Source organism: Crocodylus porosus, unplaced genomic scaffold, assembly GCF_001723895.1.
Source record: "Crocodylus porosus isolate Cpor-Errol unplaced genomic scaffold, CroPor_comp1, whole genome shotgun sequence".
Lineage (NCBI taxonomy): Eukaryota > Metazoa > Chordata > Crocodylia > Crocodylidae > Crocodylus > Crocodylus porosus.
This window is the reverse complement of record NW_017728951.1, coordinates 43,794,130-43,822,078: the sequence shown is the minus strand read 5'-3', so window position 1 is coordinate 43,822,078 and position 27,949 is coordinate 43,794,130. Positions and strand designations below refer to the sequence as shown.

The 27,949-nt window shown below is 40.3% G+C and overlaps 1 protein-coding gene across 3 annotated transcripts in view; it reads right to left on the bottom strand.

Annotated features, from left to right (window-relative positions):
- Nucleotides 1-27,949, bottom strand: part of CUNH10orf11 (chromosome unknown C10orf11 homolog) — a 1,097,256-nt gene that overhangs the window by 448,490 nt on the left and 620,817 nt on the right. For all 3 annotated transcript variants that reach the window (XM_019555729.1, XM_019555728.1, XM_019555730.1), the window contains exon 5: nucleotides 13,052-13,178. In XM_019555729.1, coding sequence (XP_019411274.1) covers nucleotides 13,052-13,178 — 127 coding nt within the window. The remainder of the gene's footprint in view (nucleotides 1-13,051; nucleotides 13,179-27,949) is intronic.

The window sequence follows — 27,949 nt, the reverse complement described above, 5'->3', positions numbered from 1 at the left end:
ATTTATCCTATCTGGCCCCAGGACCATCCACCCCACACCCACCACTGGGAGGCACCAGACAGAGCAGGTGGCAGTGTCTACATGGAGACCGGCCCAGGACCCCGCAGATAGGGTGTGCTCAGCTGGGTAGATGTGATGGGGAAGCAGGCAAGCAGGAAGCGGTGTCTTGGAGCAGGATGGGCAGGCAGGGCCAGGGCTGGGATTGTGAGGCAGTGACAGCATGGGGTCAGGGCCCAGACCAGATGTGTGTATACTCCTGCACGTCCCACTCCTAGACACTTCTCCCTGCCCACCTGTGCCACCATCCCATTTGCCCAGCCAAGCTCACCTTGTCTGTGGAGGTCCTGGGTTGGTCTCCATGGAGATCCTGCCTTTCCTGTCTGGCAACCCCAGTGGTGGGTGTGGGGTGGATGGTCCCAGGATGCCTGGGAAGGAGGGCTGAGGTCCAGCAGTGGTGGTGAGGGCTGCTGGGAAACTGAATCTGGTTACTGCACCACCCCGACACCCCACCCAACCCCATGGCCTATAGCTCCTAGCACACCCAAGAGCTGTGTGTGGGTATAGGGCAGGCTGCACCAATTGACACCTCTACACCTGCGGGTGGTGCAACTGGCTGCATGTGCCATGGCCTGTAACTGGCCATATGCACACCCCCTTCCCCCGGTGTCTGAGCCAGGTGGGACTGAGGTATGTGCTGCGGGCCAGATGGAATCATTTGGTATGCCAGATCTGGCCCATGAGCCATATTATGCCTTCCCCTGCTGTAAGCTGTGTGTCTGGGCATAGCTCCTCACATATCAAACCTCTCCATCTGGACTCTGAAGTCTAGAGTAGGGCCTAAAATTTTATTATAGACATTGTTTTAAAAGATATGAAAATTCCAAGGATGACAACAGTAAAAACTGAAGAAACAATTCTAGGCTTTAGGTGCAAAGTTAATCATATTTGCATTGGGGATACCACTACAACTTTAACATATAAATTTCACAAAGGAATCAACTATTACTATGAGAGAAAACATCATCTCTTAGGAAGATTATACCCGATTGGTTTTGTGGAAGAAGAAAATTTCAAAAAAAGGAAACTAAAAAGGGAATAGGGCCTGGTCATTTGAGCCCTGAAATTGTAGGTAAAATATGGAGTATGGCAGACAGCAACAAAAAAAGAACAGTAAAAGGAAGGAAGAGGAAGGAAGAAAGAAACAGAGAAAGTTTTCAGGAGATGAATGTACAGCGAAAACACAGGAAAATTTCCCTGCAAGCATGGGGTCAAACTGCCAATGGTTTAGATTCCAGTTCTACACCACTATTTAGGAAGGGGAAAAAAAACCTGTTAAGAAATCTAAAGTAGAGGAAGCAGAGATGTGAAGATGATTTGCAATTAACAGTGCAATCTTTCAAAAATGTTTTAAAAATTCTACAGTTAGAACTGTGACAATGGGAATCTACCTTAACTGACTTCTCTGTTCAGAAAATTAAATAACCAAACAACCTTCATTGTAGAGTTCTGGGCAGGTAAAATAAATAACGAGTTATTTGGAAAATAAACATTAAAATGTTCCTGAAAACACTGGTATAATTACTATCAGTAACAATGCCAATGAACTCAGGTAAATTAACATCAAAGGAAGCTCTAATTACAGTGCACCGTCTTGTTATTGATAATACCCTGTCTATTACTGAAAGACACCCTCCTGTAAAGAACATAAAAGGAAACAATATCTACTTCTGCTGTCATTTACAGTGCTCCTTGTAAGCAGGTCCATATGCAATTGGTAATAATTGCTGACCTTTTTGACTGGTCAGTAGGATGATGAAGGCAATTTAAGAGAGAAAGTGTCCATGCCCTGCAGAGCTTGTTATGGCAACCATATCACATTTCATCACAGCTAAAACAAATGAGAGATGAAAATGCAGCCATGACAGTTTTGGCAACTTCTGAACCAGATACCTGACATTTACAAAATTACATATAAAGCTTGTTGCTGTTATTTTGCCATCTCCCAAAAAAATTCAGATGAACGTCACTATGAATTATGTCAGCTTTGCTCATGGTTCAGAAATATAAGAATAAGAAGTGTTTTATAATGACATCTTTGCTAAGTGGTTTGGAAGTAACACATGTACCTCTAACACTCTAGGATACCTCTCTACCCATGGGCATGCCTCATCAACTGTTTAGAAAACATTTCAGGACCAACGTGCCTTAAAATCTAGGAAAATGCACCAGCCTATAGGAGTAAGAAAGTAAAGATTAGCTGATCCACAGAGTCACAAATAACAGAAGAAAAGTATCTTTGAAATGTAAATTCTTTGTCAAGATTGCAGCATGGAAATTCCTACACCTGATTGTAATGTCATATGCTAACCAAATACAAGAGTGTTAACTTTTCTGAGAAGTCAGAACTAAAGTGGAATGCAGTCATGTTGCTACTTTGCTACCTCCTTCCCACAAGGGGAAACACACACACACACACATTAAAATCGGTAAAATTCTGTCACTTGCTGAAATGGTCCTACCAATTCTACCAATGAAGCTTAGTAAGAAACACAAAAATAGATACATTTGAATAACATTGTTAAGCAGGGTGGATTGGTGGATTGCTGTACAGGCTTCCCTGTACTGGACCTCATAACACCATACTAGCCGCCATATAAAAATATCTTACAATTTCCATTTAATCTTCACAGGTGGGAAATCTGAAGACTAGAAAAAATAAAAATAAAAAAGTAATAAACAAGTTGTTGAGTTTTCTTCATTTAAATGGAGGTGTTAATGATGTGCAATTCATATATTGCCTTTCACCAGAGACTCTCAAAGTACTTTACATGTATTAAATAAGCCTTACATAGGGATCAATTCACCTACCACTAAAATGCAGCCACCTTTGATTTGTAAGGCAGCAGCTGGTTAACTAGCACACTGCAACTCTATATAACAGTTTAGGGCAGAAGGTGAAGAAGTATAGTACAGTAAATTGAGACTGCAGAGAAATCTAGGGAGGCAGAATGTAATTACTTGATTTGGAATTTGGCCAGGGCATCAGGATCAACACCCATACTCTATGTAAAAAGTGGAATAGGATCGTTAATGGCTACAAGGACATTGGCTTCATGACTATAGATACATAAATAAAAAAGCACAAATTCTTGGAAGAGACTTCAGTATTTCAGTAACATGACTTATATTGAAATCCAGACCAAATTATACTTTTTAAAGATCTACAATCTATCAACCATTCAAGAAGCATCACTACAAAAATAAACAGTAAGTAAAAGTTCCTGTTCCCTTTACTAACACAAAGCTCTAAACCTGAAGAGTCTGTTCTTGCCTCATGTCACGTGGAACTATAGCCAGTTCTATTCTAAAGACAAAATTCCTTTACTACTTTAGCATCCACATATTTTCACATCAGCCTCCACAGTTAAAAATAACTGGTCATCTCATAGCCCAATGACACAGGTTCATTTTCTCTGGCTAGATGACTATTTGTGCTCTCTGGTGTATAAAACATTCCCTTGCAGATTTCTTCTTCTGCTCTCCTTCAGTCCATTTACCAGAGTCCTATTTTTTCCACCATCATATTTGAATTCCACACCTTCCAAGCACTCCACAGTGTCGCTTGTCTACAATTCTGTAATTTTTTTTTTAATTTTCTACATTGCCTGTGGTATCACCCCTACTAGACTTGTTGACTGTTTCCTTTAGAACAAGCAAATTTTTTCCCCCTCCCTGTTACTCTGACTCTCTCCCTCACTTCCTTCAAAGACCTTATAAAAAGCTACTTTCATTTTGAATACCAGCACCAATCTCCACCCATACTATGCCCTTTACCACTCTTCACTCACCAATGATCACTGTAGAAGTAAACAAAAAGTGGGCACTGGGAGGACAAGGCAAAATAGAGACAACTCAGTGTGACAGCCAGTGACCTCAGTACAGATCAACAGTTCCAGTTTAACTGTTGTCAGTTACTACATAGGTAACTTGCACTGGAACTTGGGTATTAAATGTTGCTGCTGTCAGTGATGCCAACTCTAGTGGGATTTGAGTGGAAGGGAGGGCCCGACTGAATCATATAAATACATGAAAATGTCAGGGTTCAATCAAAAATAAAAGGAGTTTCCAGACCTCTCAGTTATGGACAGAAAACATGAAAATAAAATGTGAGTGCCATGCTCTTTCAGGACCCAGAAAGGAAAGAGCAAAGAAAAAGAACCCCAAGCAATCTCATGAGTCTTCAAAGCCTAGAACACAAATTTATAATGCTGTAGATAGTAGTGCTGTGCTGATACTGATCAAAGCACCTACTACTCTCAGGCCAAATTTCTGAGGTCTGCAGAATGCTTCATGTGATCAGTTGCAGTGGATACCTGTTCAAGGTAAATAGTAGGGGTGTGCGAAAGGATCCATATTAGATTTGGATTTGGATTTGGCACAAATCAGGGACAGTGATTCAATTTGTTGATTTGGATCACTTTCCCAGATTCGATTTGGCTGAATCCAAATCTGAAGATTCGATGCTGATTTGGAGAATCAGCGATTTGGCCATAGACACAACTTCAAATGATTTTTCTACATACCTCAAGGTACTGGTCATGACTCATGAATGCTGTGATGGTGGGACAGATGGAATGTCCCACAGGAGCATGAGGGGCAGGAAGGGCAGGAACGGCGTGCTCGGCGGCGAACCCAGAAGTGGACCAGAAGTACTTCCTGTCCACTTCTGTGTCTGCAGGAGAGTGCACTGCCTCCCCCTCCATATCCCTCCAGCTTGTTAATTAGCTGGGGTGGGCCAGGTGTCCCCCCCCAGACCCAGGAGGCACCAGTCACCAAACTGGGGTGGCATGAGGTCACCCCTGCACCCTTCCTGGTGGACATGGAAGTGGACCAAAAGTGCTTCTGGTCCACTTCCAGGTCTGCTACTGAGCATGCTGGGAGTGCCCCGTGCTCCTGTGGGATGCTCCATCTGTCCCAGCATCTCAGCATTCACAAGTTGCCGGCTACCTTGAGGTATGCAGAAAAAACATTTAAAGCTGTGTCTATGTCCAAATCTCTGAATCGATTCAAAGGTTTCTGATTTAATTCAGAGAGATTAAAAGGTCTCCTGATTCAATTTGGATTCGGAGATTCAGCCACCAAATTGAGCCGAATCTCCACCAAATCAAATCAGGGACAGAAGCTTCTCACAGCCCTAGGAAACAGCCTTCAGGCCATACAGAAATGGCTAAAAAGCAGCCCTTCTATCAATCTGGACAGAAGGGGTTGGAAAAGGGTACTGTCCTCTGACCCTAAAGAAACATTTGATAGAACTCAAAGGATTCAGAATTTCACCTCAAAGTACAACAGTATAAGAACAACAAATACACTGGAATGCAGAATTCACGTCTGCAGTTACTTGTCTTTCAGTTTGGCTGGCCTGGGGAGTAAGAAGTATTCTTCTTCCAAGCCTTTAATCATCACTGAAGTCAGTTAATGCAAATGGATTAATATATTCCATGATGTAACACTGACGTTTAGAACCAGTCACCAGTACCTGCATTATACTACCTTTTCCCTCTCTGAGCCACCTTCCTGTCTCTATAGGATCATATACCTACTTCACAACTCTATGCATGTTTGTAGAGTGCTTTATTTCTATTCCAAATACATGCCCAGTGGTTTTTATTTTGTCATCACTATACTCTGTTTTCTACAAATGGGTTTTGAAGAGTGAAAGAAGAAAAGAGGATGAATCCTTTGTCTTGTTTTAATTGCATATGTGCTCTGCTAAAATGGGCATTTAGTACTACTTGAGCTAGCAGCTTGCTGCATGTTGAAATTCTCTGGAGGCTATTAGTGGCTATAAACAGTAAAAACAACTAGATCAGCAGCACCAGAACTATTACTTCTGCCATGCTCCTATGTACAGTACAGGCTGTGCTGGTAGCTGGAGCTAGGAGGACAGAAGACCCAGAAGGTGCACCACCTGACTTCTTTCTTTTGTATAATAAGTCGGGTTTTGTTTTAAGTATTCCTGCTGATGGCCTAGAGATAAACTAGAAGAATCATATACAAAAATCTAACTTCCCCAGCATGTTAAATAATGGAGAATGAAAAGGGCTGAAAGGTTTATGTTAGAGAATATGTGCTTGTTTCATGTCAATTTTCTTAGAGTGCAAAATGCTTGCTAAGTGGGAAATGTCTTGTTGTGCAACACACACTTCTTATTACAGTGTGATAAGTACATTAATCTGATTGAAACCAAAAAAACAAGGGTATTCCCAGTTAAGGATGACACTTCATCTAGCTCTATTTTGCCTCAGTATGATAGCATGTAAAAATATCACCCACTGTTTGGGGACAATTATATGATATTTTCTACACAAGGTTCTTGAATGCTGTGGTTTCTGTCAATTTACCTCACAGTCTTATGATTACTTCACAGCATTTGTGTGGAATTATATCTGTTTTAAAATAGTTTTTAGTGAACTTCTAAAACTTAGAATTTAATATTGTCCTAGCCTTTGGTAAGTTGACCCAGGCAATCCCTATTACGCGGTGCAATTCCTTAACATAAAGGCAATACGATTCTTGTAAGACAGTGAAATTTTCATCAACGTGAAGATGTATTTTGTAACGTTTTGTACTTGACACATTAAGAATTCTTTTTTCCCCAACGGTAAAGAATCATTGGGACATGGATCTGTGAACTAATACTGTATTATGGTTTCTTGTGCAAGCATATAGTTAACGACTTTTAAAACTGTGCAAGACGGGTGTTTCCCTGTGCCCGATGGTAAGATGACTTATTGCAATGTCTTCTCTAAAGCCATTATATTTACTGCATCACAGTCTAGTTGGGAGTCTTAAATCCATGATTTCTTTCCATTTTAGTGCATGGAACTCTGACACAATGGACCATAAGGAACTTTTGCAAGTCTATTATGTCAAGGCTCACTTCAAGAGACTTCTTAACTAGACAGCAATTCACTGGCACAATGCATCTTAACTCTTTTTAGAGACTTAGCTCTATAGCTAGTGTGAGTCCACATTATGAAATCCCAGGATGATTTTCTTAATGGGAAAATAAATAGCATCCAGAGGTAATGAAAACTTTCTACTCATGGTCACCTTCTGTTTATGCATTTCATTTCATAAACAAAAAGGCAGGTCTTTGATTCAGTAAATGGGATGCAAGAAGCACTAAAGACAGCACACAGTTAAGGGAAGAATTATACCTGTATTTTTGGAAGTAATTTAAGAAATCTAAGATAATAAAACTGGCCACTATCAGAACAAAGTACTATTTTTGTTACCACATGCAGCTGTGAACATACTGACAAGCTTCAGAAACTAAAACACATAATAGATTTTAAGTTAACTGAACTACTTACAGTGGCATTGATAAATATTGTCTTTACCTAAGAGAGAGGAGAGAGAGATTTTTTTAAAAAAGCAAGTTGGAAAACAATAGTTTGAACATGAATCACGGTTTCTCATTACAACCATAACCTCATCCTGGCTTGCTGCTTAATTGGTTCCTCTTAGTTATTTACAAAAAAGGAAATCTAAGTCAAGTTCCATAAATAAAAGTCATGATTCTACAGCTTGAAGAACGGGACAGTTGAGAAAACCATACAATGAAGATGACAAGTAAAAACCCACAAAAAACCTTGCCTTGCACATATCTCCGAGATCATAACAGCTACAACATCATTCCAACACTACCAAACGGTGAAGACAATTTTCAAATAACACCTCAATCACTAGCTGTATACAGTTTCTTTTGAGCACGGTGGGCCAGATCCTCCCTTGATTAAAACTGATGTAGTCCCATGGAAATGAAGTCACTTCATTAGATTTATGCCAGTGTACATCAGTTGAAGATTTGGTCAGGCAAGCTGAATTACAAGGTTTATTGATGTGCATCCTATCCATATTATCCGACAGAAACTGAAAAAAATGCACTAAGGGGGAAGTTCTAATTTCATTGACAAATAAAAGGAGCCATAAAATGTATGTTATGCCAAATAAATATGAAATATGGTATATAATTGTAATACTTTTAGGGAACTAAGGTATGTATGTGTATACATTCTGCCTAATATATATATATACACACACAGTGTGTGTGTGTGTGTGTGTGTATGTGTGTGTGTGTGTGTGTATGTAACTAACCAAACTATATCATATTGGCAGGGGTGTGTGTGTGGGGAGGAGGGGAAGGGAGCATGCATGCATGTACAGCCCCTCCCCACTCCAATATGATATCATTTGGATAAATAGTTGCATAAATGGACAGGCTTTTTAAATTACATATTTGTATGCTTCTTTGTTTGGATAATTCACCTGTTAGTTTGTTTTATTCAATTCATATGCAGCATAGAAATATAGGAAATCCTCAGATGTAGGATTACAAACCCTAGCCTGTTCTGTATCTTTAAGTTTTAAAGATTAAAGAGTTGGTAGCAAAATTCATATATGAGCTATAACTGAAGAAGGGTACAGCTTTAAATAATTATGTCAAAGAAATGACAACTGTGCTCTTTGCAGGAGCAAGGATGCATAATTACAAAGCTGGGACATAATTAAGCAATTTTGACTGTCGTATTCTTGAGCTGTCGTTCTAATGTGAAGTGCTGTCATGCCCAGAAACACACTTCACACTGGACAGGCATCTTCCACTTTGATCTATACTTATGCCAGTGAAATGAGGTCATGGTCTGGTCATTAAACGAGGCTTCCTCATCTGGCTCAATGCCCCTTATCCAGCAAGGCTAACAAGGTTTTTATTAAAATCAAGCATGATACTATGTTCAATATTTTGACAAAAGAAAATATAAACATCATGGAGTAATAAAGTTTAGTTCATTTTACATGGAGAGATGGAATAGTGTATTGTAACATTAAACTGCTTTTAAATAAGTGACTACACCTCTCCACAAAGGCAGTCACATCACCAATAGATGCATTTTAAACAAAGGATGAAATGAAGCAAAGCATAAGACAGTGAAGTGTTTTGTTAAAAAAAAATAAAAACTAAAGGCATACATGAAAGTGTAGAAATGTATACAAAATAAAATATTTATGACTTTGTGATGATTGGTGATTGCTAGATACTTCCGCATTTGAATAAGCACAAGCTAGGCAGACGGAATTTTTTTTTCGGCCTTTATTTTCAATTCATGTACCTCTTATTTTTGGTGGGGCATTTTGCTATCCCAAATATTTTATGTCAATAATAAAATGAAAGCAACTCTCCACATCACAGCTTTTGCAGATCATCCTTTTGCTTTTTTCTGCTGAATAAGCAGTACTACCTCCTGCTTACTTTAAGGGAAGTAAACAGATTTAAGATTTAGACTTTTTAAAATGAAAAATAGATCTATGTATGCACTATTGGAAATGATTTTTACAAGGCATCTTTTAGTATCTTCCCATGCACTCAGATCCACAACCTAGCTCCACATACACATGCATGTGCGCTCATACACTGTGTTTGCTACTAAAAAAAATAATCTGCATTTACCAAATTAACTTACACTCATTTCTATCATACAAAGTAAGTCTTCATTCTAGATACTCCTTCATCATAAATGTGGGTAAATAGTGCTTTAACTGATTTCCCACAGTATTTCTACGTGGCCAACATATCTCTCAATAAGTATACACCTTCTACTTAGGAATACTTTCACACATACAGAATGTATACAGATATAAAAACGTGAATATCCACAGAAATGTGCACAAATTCAGAACAATTGTTTGGAGGGTTTTTTGTTTTATTTCATTTCTTTCAATGTCTTTCAAATCCAATTTACTCTCTTAAAGTAGCTATTTGTATAGCATGTAATTTTGTATGATGATGATGATAATTTTGTAGCACCCCAATAGGCATTTACTCATGCCGTCAAAATGCATTTGCAAAAGGGATTTTATTATGCTAGACATCATCAGCAATTCTGCAATGAACAATTTATAAAAACTTCAGCATGGCTATAACAATAATAAATCTGTGCCCTGTGCCAAGAAAATTCTTAAAATAAATACAGTTTTTCATTAGTGGGTAAATAATTCAAAACTATATTCAATTATCAATATAAAGAATAAAGACTGTATCACATCTGTATCAAGCATCTTTCTTTTACCTATTCATTTACAAGCAAAAACAAGAACATTCAGTAAAGTAGGTTCAAGTTTAAACAATAGTGAATTTCCTTCTCCATTACTCAGTTGATCAAAACTCAAACAGATTTATAAATGAAGAATGTCTCTCTCAAAAGTATTAGAATAAAGCTTCACAATTATGCAGCTGTGATAAAATCTGATCAGATAGAATGAAAATGATTATAAGAATCAGACAGCATAAACACAACATATTTTACACATTTCAACTGCTACATATAGCAGGATTTAGTAAAGGCAGCTCACAGTAAGGAATTCCTTTCACAAGAGCTTAAAAATAAATTATTTCATTTATTACAGACTGTTATAAAAGCTGAAATAGCTAAAGGCACTGGTAAACAATATGTCAAACCTATGCCTAAATCAGAAGAACTGTTAACATTTTAATAGTTATAAAATGAACCAGTCTGAATTAATTTGCTATGTATTGCAACTGTACTGGTGATAATGAATTTATCTAGAAACACTGTTATGCCACCAAAGATAGTGTATTTCCATAACTATTGCATTATTATTCAGCATTATCAGAAATCTGCAATAAATTATTGATGACGAATTTTAGAGAAGAAAACAGCATGCAGAATGCTACTAGATTAGAAACTTGAAAAGACTTTTAGATAGCTAATCATTTCAAGAGCTATTTGTAATACTACAAATACATAGCAAAACTAGGGGTGCTGATTTCTTGTACCAATCAACCATGAAAGAACGCATGCTGGAAAAATCACATCCTTATTCTGTTTGAGTCAAAGGCATGCAATTTGCCCAACTTTGTGGCAACTAGTATCAAAGAGTTTGCATCTGAGTCGCAGATTAGAGAAACTGTCTTTCCAACCTCATCAACACCATCATTAATATGACACCACATTAAATTACATTGTATCAAATTAGAATCAGCTGGTAAACTAAAGGTCAATAAACACCATAGGTGTGAGCTCTGAGACAGACATCTGTGCACAACATGCACGGCAGGGGACAAATTGTCAGAAAAATTGCCTCTCTCTATAGCAACATTTCGCACAGTTGTTATATATCTTTAGACAGAGCAAAATATTCCTTTGATCCTGATTGCATGTGTTGGTTACTTAGTTGAATGAAACAAGGTTAAAGCCATAACTATGAGGTCCTGACCAGGGTCACAGTAAATTTTTGATCTAGCTAAATACAGAAAATACTATCATTTCTCCCATCCCTAAGTTATTAGCCAATGTGGGCACGTCCAGACAAGCCCTCATGTGCCTCTTGCTGCATCTCAAAGCAGTTGAGGTATCCAGATATCCAGGTATTAAAAAGTAACCCACAGAAAAAAAAGTGTGGGAGGACTGTGCCCTGAGGCAACTGGAGGCTCAGGTTCTTTAAAGAGATGCTCTGGTAGCCAGACAGAGCATCTCTATGCCTGCACCTTGCAGGTGTGGGTCATCATGTGGGGCAAGGAGCAGTGCAGGCCGCAGCAACCTAGACCTGGGTTCCTTTTCAAGTAAGTAGGGGTGGAGGGATGAAGGGGTAGGGGGGATATGAGTGCAGGTAACGGGGGGGGCAGCTCAGGAGGGGTGGGTCCTCCGTCCACCCCCTGCAGGGCCCACATGCCCCCCTCCATGGCCCACAGCTCACCAACAGCAGCAGCAGCCATCGGGGTGCCCTGGCACAGCTCTCCAACATGGCGTGACACAGTGTGGGGCAGCATGGCTAGGCCCTGGCTGCCTCTCACCCAGCACTGCCTGTACTACATTATACAGGCCCAGCCCAGCGTGGTGCTGTGCACATTCAGACAGCCCCAGGCCACTCATGTTGTCACCCAGAGCCCTGCACCACTTGCAGGGACTGTCTGTCACACCTGGCCAAGTCCTGTGTGCATGGAACTAGCCCAGCTCAATGGCGCATGGAGCCCGTGCACGCAGGACCCAACCCGGTGTGGGGCCCCGGGTGTCAGCCTGAGTGTCTGGAGCCAGAAGAACACTATTTTGGGTATTATAATGAGAGAATCTGGGTTCCTTATCAGAGTATTTGCAGTTCATAAACAGGAAACACCAGGATCTCTGCTGGTGAGAAAAGTGGCAAGACCCAGGCAGAGGAGCCTCTCCAGGGCCAGCACTGGGGACCCAGCTAGAGAGCAGATGAGGTGGCTGGCTTCTTGGCGCCAAGAGGACTCGCTTTCACAGTTCAAAGCAGGCCACCATAAGGAGCACATATTCTGGGTGATAGCTGCCCAGATAGTAGAACGGAGGCACCCCATATGGGTCTGGCACGGGCGCAGCCATGGGCCACAGATCCAACGGGGCGGATCCTGTCACAGGTGGCAGCAGGTCACAGCCAGGCAGCAGCCCCAAATGCCAGACTGTTGCAGTGGGTAGAGGGTGCAGGGGTCACTCCAGGTTAGGGCTGCTTCAGCAGTCCAGCTGGCACAAGGGGTAATGTCCCCAGACATCAAACAACCAGGCCTCAGAAGCTCCTGAAGGCAAGTAGCCCTGAGCTGCTTGCCATGGCAGGTTTTTACACTGCTGGGGCCAGCACAGGTGCTGGCCCCAGGCTCTAATTCCCCTGGGTGCAGATCTGGGAGGAGCTGGGGCAGAGTTATTTTGCCTCAAGTGGCACAACTTGCCCCACACCAAAGTGCATGTCCAGGCATGTGCGCTGAGGTAAAAATCCCCAGTTCAAATTTGTTCTGCTGTTATTTGAGCTGCTGCAAGCATGTGTGGGTACACCTTGTGTGGCCTGTAAAGCGTCTTATCCATTATGTGGCAATAGCATTCACCAAGATTTTAGAACTGATATCCAAAAGATACATTTCTGGTTAGTGAATGATTGAGTTGTTACTTATCTTTGACTCATGAAGCAACACAAAACAGCATTAATGTGACATTATAACATCCACTGAATTTCTTACCTGAGCATCCATGGGTTTAATCACTTTCATAAAGGCACCTCTTACCAAGGCTTCCTCACGCTCACTTCTGGTTACTTTCCGAGTATCAAGGAATTTCAGGTTGGTTAATTTGTGCAGAACAAAATACCTAACAGAGATGAAAAGACATTTCAAGTTAAAATCCACATTCATAGATAAAGCTATCTTCACAAATTAAATTATCCAAAATATCATAATAATGGCGTTTCTTTCCCCCACCTGTTTACCTACCAGCTGGAGTCTAGACCATGACCATCTTTTGAGGAAACTGATCCTACTTTTCTGTTCAACTGCAATACTCAACAAATATTGTTTCAATATGACCCAGACAATGTTTGAAAATAGGACTGCAATTCTGCCTTGCTATAAAGATGAGCCCTCTTCATGCAGCTTGGTTCCACAATCAGGTTTTGATTCAGAAATCCATATTCATACGCACACCCATTTTGAAGGGTATTCACATTCAAAGCCTCTGTTTGGATCTGTCACTAGTCCTCTCTAACTGGATGTTAAGGGCACAATGCAAAAAGCTCCAAACATACCACTGATTCCTCAAGTACAGAAGGAAACAGCCTGGACTGGTTCAGAAACAAAGACAACACACCAAAGCATGGAAAAGATGATAATATCTAACCATCTCAAGTACCTGTTATTTACATTCAGTCAACCATATGTGAAACAGACTTTTGCAAAAAGGAAAGTATGATAATCTTTTCTTAGGAAAAGATGGAAAGATGATTGATAATATTCCCCAGACCATCTGGACAGTAAATCTAACTGATAATTATACCACATTTTAAACCAAATATAAGACAACCCTGAATACAAGATGACCACACCCCAATAATTTGAATCTATATATAGAACATTTATAAAACTTGAATCCATGGCCCTCCCACTGCTACCATAAGAAAAACAGTCATGGGGATGTGTGGTGGTCAGGTAGCCCCCTTGCCTTCTGCCCCCCTCCCCCCCCGCTACGCCACTTCTTTCTCTGGTAGCCTTCCTGCTCCCACTTACTGTCAGACCCTGCTCAGTCACTGTTCTCTCCCCAAGCACAATGTAACAGTGAGTTGCACAGGACAATAGGTGGGGACAAGGGACAGAGGAGAGGGTAGAAGCTACAGAGGGTAAGCAGAGGGGAGCAGGAAATGACTGTTGGTCTGACTCTGGCCCCAGCCCAGACTCAAGGCCAGAGACAGAACTACAGCAGCTGCCTGCTCCTCCTTCCCCCCTTGTTAATTTGAAATATAGGAGACTAAAGAACACTGACTTTTAAATAAACATATCCATTAAGATTTGTATATATGCAAATTACTGGGTATGTATAAACTTGTTCAAAATTGATGCGTTATAACTTGTTGAAAACTGTTGCAAGTATTAGCAAAGTACTCCATAAACACACTTCTGAGCACTTTTGTACCCACTTGTACATAGCACAAACTGTGCATCATATTACTCTACAGCCACAGTGATCCCACAGTTCAGCACTGCTCAGTACATGCATGTATTCTAGATACTACCCCACAAAGGATCCATGTGCTAATTATCCCTCACTCACAACTGATACTGGATGTTCTTGTCACAAGTCTTGGGACCCTCCAGAAATATACATGCAGATAAGGTGCAAGGCTCCCTGGTCTGCTTCCAACCCATAGAGGGCAAGACTAATTACCTGGGATCTGGGTTTTCCGTTTCCCATGGAAAAACAGGAAAAAACATGGATTTTTCATTTTAATGAAAGAAACATGTAAATTTTGTACTTTTCCAAAGAGCTCTCTGCAGGCTGGCAGAGTTCCAGCCTACATGAGCCTGAGGGGAGCAGGAGGAGGGTGGTTAGGCAAGGGGTGCCATGTGCATATATATGTACATAGTCACCAGACAGTCAGGAGAGCAGCTCCCTCAAGTAAGTATGGAGGGGGCAGGGATTAAAGCCCCAATAGGGAGGGAGGGAGAGAGGCAGGGACTTGGGCAGGGTTAGGGCTGGGGCTGCTGCCCAGCTGGGGACTGTATTGGGTTTGGGGCCCAGGGCCAGAATACTCAGGTAGAGGACCTAAGTGGGGAGTGGGATGGGACCATGGGCGGCTTGCCCAGGTGTCCCCACCACTGTGCATACTCCCAGGGGGCAGGGAGGGCCTATACCCCCCAGACTTGTGTGCAGGGTAGGGGTAGGTCAGCTACAGCTTGCCCACTGCAGGCTCAGGCTGCCTGCCCTGCTGCCCTTCCCAGGGCCTCCACAACCCAGTGGGTGTGCCTCCCGGTGCTGCAGGTTGGAGCGAAGCAGTGTAGGGAAGCTCCTTGCCAGTGTGAGATCCACACTGCCCTGATAAGGCATCTCCTGTCACATGGCTGTAGCAGAGGAGCCAAGCCTGCACCACTGACTCCACTGGTGCCACATGGACAGGGGATGCCTCACCAGGGCAGCATGGAGCTCACAGGCGGCAGGCAGCACGGTGGTGCGGATCTGAGTTTTGCACTCTGCTCCACTGCAGCAGCTGGGGCTCAGCACTGTGGGGTGAGGCGGCTGTGGACCCAGGTCCCTGATCCTGTAGTCCCGCCAGCAGGGATGAGGGGTTGTGGCTTGAAAGTGAGGGGCCGGAATGTGCATTCTGTTAGCTAAGGGCCATGATGAAAAAACCCAAGATCAAACACCAAAATTTATAGGTATTTAGAATTTATTTTATTATGGTGATTGAGGAACTGGTATTCTTCCAAATGGCTTTAAAATTGTAAATATATCAAGAAAACATTGTGTTAAACTGATACAGAGATATACATGTGTATATATATAGATATAGTAGCCTTGCATTTAATCATTGATTTTGGGGCTTTAATCAGAGAATTTGCCATTTTTATCAGAGAATTTGTGATTGTTTTTATCATGGAAAGCCAGGATCTCCCCCTAATCACATGTGACAGACTGAGAGAGGAAGTGATAGAGCCCCTTAGTTACACAGAAGTTTGATGATTTTACCAGATATGTATGGCTCATGAAGAAACAGAAATCATTGAAAATGAGAAAGAACAGCCCAATTCAGCTGTGAGAGGGAAGAGGAAGTCAAAATGTATTTGATGTAGTCACTCATCATGACTTGAAACATAATTGGGGCTGAGGGGGTCAGAGCACAATGGCCATTATTCAAATGGGTTGTACTAGCCTAGGCTTGTGGTAGCTTCTCATCAGTATCTTAGCCTTTTGGCTAAGAATAAACATTTTTGGCACCAAAGAGTAGGGAGAGGTGTTAAGGCTGGCTCTTTCGCTCACAAAGAAGTTCCCATCAGCATTTTTGGCACTAGGGAAGGAGGTTGGAGATTGCTTCAACCCCTCTGAATGTTGGCCTTCTATTGCAGTACCTCCAGGCCTGGTGCTCGTTCTCTCCTGGGGGAACAATGGCCCATTTGTTCAAGGGCCCCATTCCCTCCATACAAACACACATGTACACAAAAGGTTCCGATCAGTGTATTTGCCTAATATGAACCAGGTATTTTGTGGGCATGCTCAGGCACACTCAATTAACTTCATAGTTGGGTTCCACGACTGAGCACATGGTGCTTCTAGCAGCAGTTTAATGATAGCTATTGTATTTAATGGGAGAGAAGGAGTATTGGATCATATGCAATATAAGAATGAGGGGCTCTTCCCCCCAGTGCTGAAGGAAAAAACCTTGGGTAGAGACAGAAGTGCAGCTCCCACTCAGAAGGATTTCTGCAAAGTGTTCTGAATTACATTACCCCAAACCAAACAGAAGTTCACTGCTGGTTCCAGGGGGAGCGGAGTTTAGGTGCTGGCTGGGAGGTTCCCATAGCAACAGCCAAGCTCTCTGCCAGTGCCCCCCATTTCAGAATGGGAGGGGGAAAGGCAGCAGAGGGAGCTCATTCTTGGAACCCCCCATCCATTGCTGAAGGATGGGATGGGTGAATTGGAGCCCCCCCACGCACCTCAGAGGGGCTCCAATACACCCAACCCCATCCTCCAGGGGGGTTGAAAAAACCCCAGCCTGAACTCCCTCTGCTCCCTTGCCCTATATCCCATTCTGAAAACAGTGATAGGTTGGGAGCTCCACAGACACAAGTTACAAAAGACATTACATTTTGAAATGTCCTCATCTGATACCGCATGCAATAAGGGGTCAGATTTTCACCAGACTGACTATTTTATTCTGTCTGCAGCCATGCACATGTTTGGTCACAGCTATAAACTACTTTCTGTAGCCAGACTGGATGAAAATTGTCACTTCTGTCTTCACCCCTTGTCTTATATTCTAATAAATATGGTGTTATCCATTTCTTATATTATCCTCTGGCATTTGAAGGAAGTGACACATGCCAAAATGTCAAGAAGTGTCTCTAAGTACATTTTAAATACAAAAAATAATACTACATTAAAAGATAGGGGTTACCTTTTAAATATTTTTCTGCATCAGTTCAAAGAGATCCAATTATGTTCCCTCTACCTGTTACAGGTATAGCACAATTACCCTAAGACCAACTACACATGCAAGGTACCTATCGCACTATAAAAAGCTCCAACCAGCTCTAAAGTTAGACCTCAAAAATGTGTACTAACTTCATGGCTAATTGCTTTTGAGCTTTAATTTGCACGTGTAGTAGGGTCTCCCCAGTCTCAGGGGTGTACCATACTTAGCTGGGGCTGAAGTCCTGTAACTAAGGGCACTCTCAGCCCCAGCAGCTGTTGACTCTGGGTTCTGGCAGCACCCCACAGCTGCTGGGCTGCAGGTTCTAGCAGCTTTAGACACTGGATACCGCAAGTGCGACTCACAATGCCAGAAGCTGCAGGGTGCAGCTGTGATATCCCAGCCCCAAGGGTACATACAGCTCCCAGGCTGGGAGATGGCAGCTGCTGCAGTTTTCCAGCCTCAGGGGCTCTCCAGCAGTTGTGATCTCCCAGCCCCAAGGGTTTCTGAAGCTGGGAGTTAACAGCAGTTGCATGTCTCAGCTACTGGGTTGTATGGGGCATCCCCACAGCTGGGAGACCCATGCAGCTGCAGGAGGTTCCCAGCTGCAGCAGCTTGCTTCTTGCCAGTGCAGGAGGAGCCCAAGACTGGGGTACATGAGTGACATGGCACAGGCATGATTGTGTGGATCACACATTCAATCCCATTGTGCCTTTACTTGTACATGTAAAGGCCTTACACTCAGAGTTGTGAGAGCAACTGAGTTCACATATACCACATATAAGTTTTTATCAATTATTTAACCGTTCTATACACAGACAAAATAAAATGCTACAAAGCATCCTTTTAGTCAGATACACGTTTCCTCTGAGGCAAATAGCCTTGTAAATTGTTAACAAGCGTACTGAATATGCTCACCGACACACATTAGAGTTGTCTAAAATTTTAATATGAATCTTCAACCTATGCACTTCAATGAAATAATAATAAAACAATGTAAGATGAAAAGTCACTTTGCTAAGCAGAACTTGTCCCTAGACAATTTGTTCAGTTGGCTATATTTCTGGGATACTGCAACACACTCAGATTCCTTCTCCTCTTTTCTGGCTTTCTTTCCAGTCCTTTTAAACACTCTGCCGGCCTTTATTTTTTAGTGTAAAAGAATGCATCCATCTCTTGTTACTGGCAGAAAAGCTCTGATGACAACAAATACTTTCAAATGAAGACATGTACAGAAGGAAACAATATGTCAAGAGTAAAGCTCAAAATGAGTAAAGACACCCACTAAGTGTAGGGTGAGAAAAGATGAATATTCAGGTGAAGAAAACATCAGTATTAAGAAATCAGCAAATGTTTAATGATGGAATGAAAGATGCCATCAAAAAGAAGGCAGCAACAAAAATGACAACAGACTAAGACAGTACTGTCATCTTTGCTGACTTTGGATCACAGCCCTAAATGTCAGTCTCTCAGTCATTTTATGAGAGCTTAGAATTATAAAAGAACTGTTTCTGTGGGACAGTTTTAAATCCTTTTTCCACACTGCTCCACTTTTTTATTTTATTTTATGATTTCAGAATTAAGGCCTCATCTAAAAGAGCAAATCAGAAAAGCCACACCCACAAAATTAAACAGTAAATTGCATGGTAGGACAAAGGATTTTTTTTTCAAGTTTCCTAATAGGACAGATGTTCTGTTTTGGATGATATTATAATATAATGGCAATCTGTACCAGACTTTAAAACGCTATTCTGCTACTAGTATAGAAATATCCCCAAAATAATGCAGCTTAAAAGGTGAGTCAAAATTAAATTCCAACAATGCAAATTCCTTTAACTAAAAAAGGGATGGAAAACAGGACCTATAATAACAATAATGTGTGTATCTTATGGATTTGTGTGTGTGTAAAACATCAATCTGACTTTGTGTATGTTTTAGTTAACAGTATAAAGATACAGCTTCATACGTAAATGAATCTTCAATCTAAATATAACACCAGTTTGCTATAAAAATACAAGAAAGGATGACTAAAGCCCTGGAATGAACACTTTACAATATCAATTCAACCCTTGTAAATTTAATCCAGGGTTATTTGTTGCACAAAATCTCTTTACTGTGATGTATGACTTAGTTACTAAGGTTATCACAGCAGTATCCTAAAGTTGCATAGTACATAAAACATTTCAGTTAACAATGCAGGGAGGTTAACTCCCACAGATAACCTACTATCAGAGGGTTAGACCAGATGACATGCCTCTGTCAGCTTTCAGGAGCTATTGATGGTTCAATCAGTTTGTTTTGAAGGTAAAGTACAACAAAAGGGCACTAAACTTATTCAAACTGTCAACAGGGACTATCTGGAATGTTGCTTGCAGGTAAGTAATTTTGGGTGTTTTAAGACTATTATCAAACACGATGGCTGCAGAAAAAGACAGCTACTAATAACACAGAATGCAGCCATCATAAAACACTTTATGGCAGGCAGTGGGATCTATAAATTGCATGACACATCACAACTGCTTTAGACTTATAAAATTGCTAGTTAAGAGAACACAGTTTAATGAAAAAAGATCCATCTAAATTTTACATTCTAAGTTTAGCACAGTTTATTTTAGTTTAGGAGTTGGGTATTTTTTTAAAAAATCATCTTGGAATTTAGTACTGCTCCAGAAGCCCTAAGACTGCTGTTACAGGGCTTAACATCTTTGCAGTAGTGTGAAAGAGGGTTATTATCTGCAGTGATGAAGAAAGTGGTGAACTCCCAAGAGCAGGGGGAACCCCCTCTCCCCCAAACACAAGGATCCCAGGAAAGATCTCATTTATCTCTCTGTGCTTGTAGGCCTATCTTCTAGGCAATGATCAACTAAGAAAATGGACAATGCAAGAAAACCTACATTATCTTTTGTCCAAAATAATTTGTATTAGGATATAATATAACATATAATACCAAACATAAAATAAAAGTACAGACCACTTGTAGCAGTACACAGCGGAGAAAACAACAGCACTGAATATTGCATTTCATGTCATTTCAGTTTTTAGATAAGTGAAAATGACAATGGAGATTAACAGTTCATTTGCTGATTTTGTAAGTGTTCCATGTGATTAGTATTGTTTTAACAATTTTTAGAGAGCTGTCAAGACATGTAGGGGTATTTTTGCAAAAGGAGTTTTCCATTTGGTTATTCAAGTCCACTGCCAAGAGCTAAGCAGGCATCCTTCATATGTTACTTTGAAAGTAGGGTTTAGAAACTGGACTGGACCTTAAGGAAGCAGAAAATTCGAATACTCTGTATTTACAAATCACAAATAAATACAGTCTCTTAAACAGACTTGGTCTGACCCTCAGATAGATCATCAATTTTCCTTGTTCCCCCATTTGTAAAATAAGGCTAATGAAATTTAGAGCCCTTTCATTGTTATTATGTGCATAAATTAATGTTTCATAGGGATTTAAAACTAGAAAGTTCAATGTATCTATTGTTACTTAAAGATGCATCCCTTTATTCTGAACAAGTCTGAGAAATTATGTGAGAATTAACTGAATCTCAGGAGAGGACCTGACATTTAAGGAAGAGATTCCCAACCTGACAGGGAAATGGTTCTTATAGAAGTACCTGGTAGGAAGGTGATAAAATTGATTTTTGGCATATATAATAAACATTTGAATTCTAATCTAAAACTTAATCAAGTAAATAGGCCTATGACCCCATCTTGGCTATTGTGGTAGTTTGTATTACTTGGAGATGTTTCATTGTACTTCAACAGTTAAGGACAAAGAGTTTCTTGCTAAGCATTATTACAGGCGGCAGTTCTAGGAAATGTGTGTTCTGGAGCCATGAAGTCCACACCAAAAAAAGATCACTCATTACATGTAGACTTATATGAGGACTAAACTCATTCATTATCTACCATGGTAAATTGGGCAAATTGTAGATTACATTTTGCCTTATACGGCATTGAGAGATCATAGCAAACGAAAGCTAAAGAGTGATAATAATTTATTATATAAATGGATGTATGTCTATTTCCTTCAGCTACTGGAAGAATGCAACAAGTATAAACATGTATGCATTTAGTAGAGAGAAAAACCATTTTTGCTTGTTTGGCTGACTGGTTGTTTTGTATTGTTCTGTTACTTTTATCAAAAGCCTACAACTTTTACTATAAACATTTACATTCATAGCACTAAATTAATGGGTTGAAAAAACTAAGTTACAAAGTTAAGAGAGTTTATGAGTGCCTAGAATAGTAGACTTTGAATTTGGCTTCAGAACATTTTAACCTCTTCCTGAGGTATGTCTGGGGTGGCCAATGTACAGCACAAGTGCTAGGGGCAGCCTCTGTGCGTCACAAATGGCAGATTAATGAGGGAACAGGCAGCAGAAGTCAAAGCAGCAGACTGGGCAGAAGAAGGAGATCAAAGGCACTTGGGAGTTGTGTGGGGCTAATTTGTGGCATCCTTGCCAAAAAGGCTGGTCTCCACTGCAGTACTGTGACCATATCCAGTAGTGCTACTGGCAGAGGGCAAGATGCACATTAGAGATGCACATTATAGACATACTGACTTCATTAATTTATAAAGTACATCTCAATCCTGGCGTCTGCCTTCCTTCAGACTAACACAGCTATCTACCTCTCTGTTTAGATAGTGATATTGTTCTACTATTATTTTCCTTCAATCATAGTGACTAGAAGAAAAATGGATGAGCTTATGATAGAACTTGAAGGATCTGAAAGGCCTGATTCTACTCTCACACTGGTATAAACCAGCAGCATCAAGTCAGTTTAATAGCAGTGGTGTAAAATTCATAACAGCACACAATGAAAGCCAGAATGAATTAATGAATGAATTTAAAGCAATGAGCTAAATTCTCTACTGAGATGTAAGTGCTTTGTAGGACTCAAGAGGTATAAATATGCAGCTAATAGGCTGCAAGTGGCCAGAAGAATTGCCACAGATAGGGGAAATATCCTGCTTGCACAAAAGCAGGCCTGAAGGACCTTCATGCATAGTGTTGGGAACATAATGGAAAGAGGATAGGACTGAAGTCACGGAACAACCATTTTGCAACCTGACTCCACAGTACAATTTAAAGCTGTCTGAGAATAGTCTTGAATCTTCTAAGACTGAGGCTGAGTCTCAGCATTAGGACCCCAGAGCCAATTCCCTTCTTATCTCCAGAGAAAAGCCTGAGCAGAGGAAAAACTCCCTCTCTCTCACTACATCTAGTGATAATGAAGGGAAGTTGCAGTCACGATTATGTTTGATATATTGCATTAATTTGGTCAAACTAACTCATTTTTGTGTGCCTCAATTTATATACCTGTAGAATTAATAACATTTGTACATTAGCTCTCAGAGTGACTCTCTGATGAAACTCTCAAAAGGGCTTACTTAGCATTCAAAAAAGATAGCTATTTTTAAATGTCCTGAATTCAAATGCTTGTCTAATTTTATCCCAACTACATAGCTGGGATAAAAGAAACCCTTGCCTTTTACAAAATAGCATATTATATAATACAAGGCTAGAAGGGACAGTCCAAATCCTGCATAATGCAGGACTATCATGAATTATTTCTTGTTTGGACTAGATGAAAAGAAAATCATTTTTATTCATAATTGCCAATATTAAAGCCCTTGATAAGATGTAGCAGCAGTTAAGTACTCTCATTGTCAAAAATGCGGGCCTTCTATTTCATCTAGATCAATGTCTCATCAATAAGTCCTCTAATATTACCCTGTAGGTGTTTGCAGTGGTAGTTGATATATTTTCCTTATCAAAATTTCCTTCGTCTTCCTTTCTTTTTGAATATACCTCTGCAGAGTTTGTATTCATTCCATAGTTCAAAAGCAAACTTTGGAATGCTTACCCTACAGCTGTGGACAAGGGCAATGGCAAACAAGTGCTGAGAATCTCACAAGAAGAATTAGCACTTTGCAGGAATACAGCTATGATTCTGCATAATGACTGAAAAGCTAATCCACACAAAACGCATGGACTTTTTTCTTATGGTAGTATCTTAAGAGAATTCTATAAGGTTATCCCCATGTGCTCTTCTCTTCCAGAGATAACCTATCTAACATGTACTTCTAAAGCTAATTTAAATTAACTCAGCCATTTATTTCCACTTGCCCTTGTTTCCATGTTGACAGCACTATTAATGCATTTTCCATTTCAGGAGATGTCAATAATGAGCAAACAAGAGTGAGTGAGCACTAGAAACTTCACACATGGCATGCAGCTCTCATAATAATCTCTCTATAATAAAAATAGGTGAGGTCACCTATAGATTTAACAAATATTTTATAAAACATTCTGACCCAGATGAATTTTCACAGTTCAGTAACACATGTTTGAAGTTTTCACTGCAAACAATACACCCACAGGACAAACCAAATGCAGGTACAAGAGAAGCAACTAGCAATTATTGTGTTGACTTCTGTTACTTTAAGCTCTGGGTCATGACCTTTGCTTTCTTGCAATCTTCAAAGTAGCGATTGTAGATTAAGTATTTATAATACACACAGTTCTGCAAACCACTCTTTTTGTTTCCTTTTAGGACTGAAGTGTTTTCAAGGCTTTCCTCACTTTGTTCTTATTTTAATTATGATACCCAGGGTTTCTATGGCTAATATCCTCCTTCATATACTGTTCTTTTATTCTCCTCAGTCATTCAAGGGCTATTTCTTTCAATAACATTATGCAAAAATGTGATGTGGGTGGTCATTTTAAAACCACAGCATTTGAAATAATAATAATAAGTTTTGGCACATACACACATGTGTGTGCACGCTCACACACTTTAAATTTCACATACTATTCACAAAAACAACATCAAGATCTAGCATTTTCAGCTGTGCTAACCAGAACATAGTTTTTTCCACTTACAATGTGTATGTGTGTATGCATGTGCGTGTGTTTGCATGTGTGTGCAGACATATGCATAGCCATTTTTTCTATGCACTGTATGAGTTTCTTGACATTCAAACACATTAGCAGTTTGATTTTTCAATAATAAATAACCCAATCACATTCTACTGAAACCACATTTCTTGCAAAACTTTCCATTTTGGTATAAGATGGCAATTACCTTCTAACCCTAAATCATATCAAACAGAACACATAACCAACAGAAGGCAGAGCAGAGACGCACCTTATACATTATCTAAATCAGAGATGGGTAAGCTATCATGAGCAAGAGCTCACTTTATCAGAACTCTTGCTCACAAAAGATCATGCAACTCTTAATTCAGCTAGTCTGTAACAGCAGTGGGCAAAATACAGCCCGCAGGCCAGATCCAGTCCACCAAGGGATTTTGTCCAACCTGTGGCAAGACATGCTTCTGCAACCACCGCTGAACATGTCCCCACTAGCCCATCCACCCTGCACTTATGACTGGGGACAGGACCCGCGCAGGCAGGGATAGGGCCACAGATGGATAGGAAGCAGTGTCTGGGAGCAGGACGGTCAAGTGTGGCCAGGATCCTGGGGCAGAAACACAGAGTGGTAACAGCATTGGGCTGGGGGCTGGGGCAGAGCTGAGATCTGGTACCCACATGTCCCTGCAATAGGCGCCAGTTCCACAGGCAGGAACATGCAGGGAACGGATTGCAGCTTTTCCCTAGGCCCCATGCTCGTACTATCGTTGTCCCAAAAGCCCAGCTTTGGCCCTACCCCACCACTCCCCAGCAAATCTCCCTGCCCATCTGCAGCCCCATCCCTTCTGCCCAGTTGCATACTCTGCCCACATGGGTCCCAGCTTGTCTCCATGGAGCCCAGGGCAGAGCTGAGATCTGCTCCTTGCACCCCCCTGCCCATGGAACCAGTGCCCATAGCAGGCTTCTATCCTAGGCCCTAGCCCCTCACTGTCATGGCTTCACAATCCCAGCCTTGGGCCCCACCTGCCCATCCCACTCCAGGATGCCAATCACAATCTACCTACGGCCCCATCCCAGCCATCTGGCTGCACTGAGTAGAGCCACTTAGGGAGTGTTGGTGAGCTGTTGCAGCAGAGGGGGTGGGAGGTGTTGACCCAGCCCATGACTGCTCAACAAAACTCCCTAAGTGGCCCTTTGGCCCAAATAACTCCCCAACCCTAGTCTATAAGGTACATCTCTATCCTCCCTTCTGTCAGACTTCACACCTGTAGGATACCTAGGGGTGAGCAAGAGGTGCACCAACTTAGGACGAGTCCCAGAATCATCCCCAACACCAGCAGAGTCCATGGCTCCATGAGAAGAGCACCTGAGCAATGCTGCTTTTACAGCAGTAGCAGCAGCCAAGTGTGTGGACACCCTGTTGCTTTTAGAACAAAAGCTGGAGTGGGCAGACCATGCAGTAGGTCCCATCATGGGTAAGACTTCTATACCCCTCCCACCATTGCTTCACCTCCCTCCCCCTGCTTTCTCACAGGGTTACCCCAGGACACAAAACCCTGCGTGTTATGTTTCTGCTTCATATTAACATGCACAGTTAACTACTTCTCTGCTCATTTGACCAACAGTATCCATTGACTAGTGGATGACTTTTATCCTTTGAATATTAGAAGATCTTAAAATATTGTTGAAAAAAAAAATTCATAGGTAAAGTTATCTACATGGAATCATACATATACTTAAATGTTTCAGGACTATTTTTTCCAAGGCATATTAAAATGTGTGCCTTATAGCTATACCACCAATACATGTAAGATAGTTAAAGCTGAAAGAAATGTACAATACTATATGCGGTTTTGTGGGTTAAATTTTTACTTTTTGCATTTGTTTGGCTTGGTGAATGAAAAGTGTTAAGAAAGATTTCTAGCTACATTCACTTTCTAACCTTCAAAGATTTGTAAAATGTAGCTATGTTTAGTTTGCAAATGTTAAGGCATTTGAATAAAAAATATTTTTTTCTGTCTTTGGTATTTCAGTCTAAATTCTTTCTTGGGTTTAGTAGTTTATTTTGTTCAACTCAGTGATCGATTTAATAAAATATTAAGTGCTGAGGAAATGAATAACATCCATTTAATGAGCTTTGGTAGAAGACAACATTAGAATGAATTAATTTTGCTGTTTATTTTTTTTGCTAATTGCAATATTTAAAAAATATCAGTTTTTTCAGGATGAAAGCAATAATATTTGAATTTGTTGATGAATTGAGAAAAGTTCAGAGTGATTGAAATCCTATGTATTATATTTTAGTTTGATTTCAAGCTGTATACTTTTTTTAAAGATTAAAATTAAATTAAAGAAAACCTTAAAAAGCAAATGTGAAAAGTGTGGAAACTAGCCACTTAGATTTTTAAATTTTGTTTAAACTTCAAATGAAAAATGCAGTGACACAAAAAGGAATTCAGAATATTTTACAGATTCCTCCACATTTTTTATTTTCACTATAAAATCTTTCACCAATACTTAATAAGAAAACTACACACTTTTCAGGATACTTTGTGACAAAATGAAGATTAGAAACTTTAAAATTTAGCCCTGACCTACCTGAATGCAACCCTTTACATCAAATCTTTGGAGGCTTCCCTTATCCATGCAAACACCCATTTAATATTCTCCTTAAAGTAACTGAAATGGTAAGTAAACATTTCAGGACTGTTTGACTATAATATTACTTGGCACATTCTAAGTTTATGAAATAATGAGTGCTTATGGGAAAGTAACAGGAAGTTTTTGTTTCTGGTATGTCATTCAACTAATCAGTAGTCTATTCATTTTATAAACTGTTTTAATTAATTTGGTTTATGGCAGCAAAAGTGCCAAAAAATTCTAAAAGGAAGAGGGAAAAGTATCAGTGTTGCTGTTTTCAACAGATACATAAATCCAGTCACTTCACATTTCTGACACAGTGGTTTGCCACAATGTGACCTAAAACTACCTTGACCTCTTAGAAATCAACATTTTGCATTGAAATGAAACAACAGACACACTTGTTTTGATGTATGGCTGTGTGACATATTATAAATATTACATCACCTAACCATGAGGATGTCAATCAATAAGATTTTTTTTTCCAGACAGCACTAAGTGAACCATGGGTTTTTGTCTCTGAATGGTTTCTTTAAGGTCCTACTTTTGCTTAAATGATTAATAGAAGACATATTGTCAGAAAACATACTTAAAGTGAAAAACAGTAAACTGTAGAATTATCATTCATTTTAAAGTAATTCTCTAGTGCAAATGTCACATAAATTTACAAGGAGCAAGCAATACTAGGCTTTCTGTAAGCTGGGTACTAGCCATACCTTCCACTTCAGAATGAAAATATTGAGAAAATATGTTATTAAATGCAGACTGACCTATTTAGCAAAATCCAAGATATCATAGCTCTGCTGAATTCAAAAGTCAGATTGTTAGTTGTCAAAATCTTCAGCCCAAAGATAAACTTTTCTCAAAAGTCTGGAATACTGAATATAGAATACTCATACCTAGGCACCTGTGCTTAAATCTCTGAACAAAATTTCAACCAA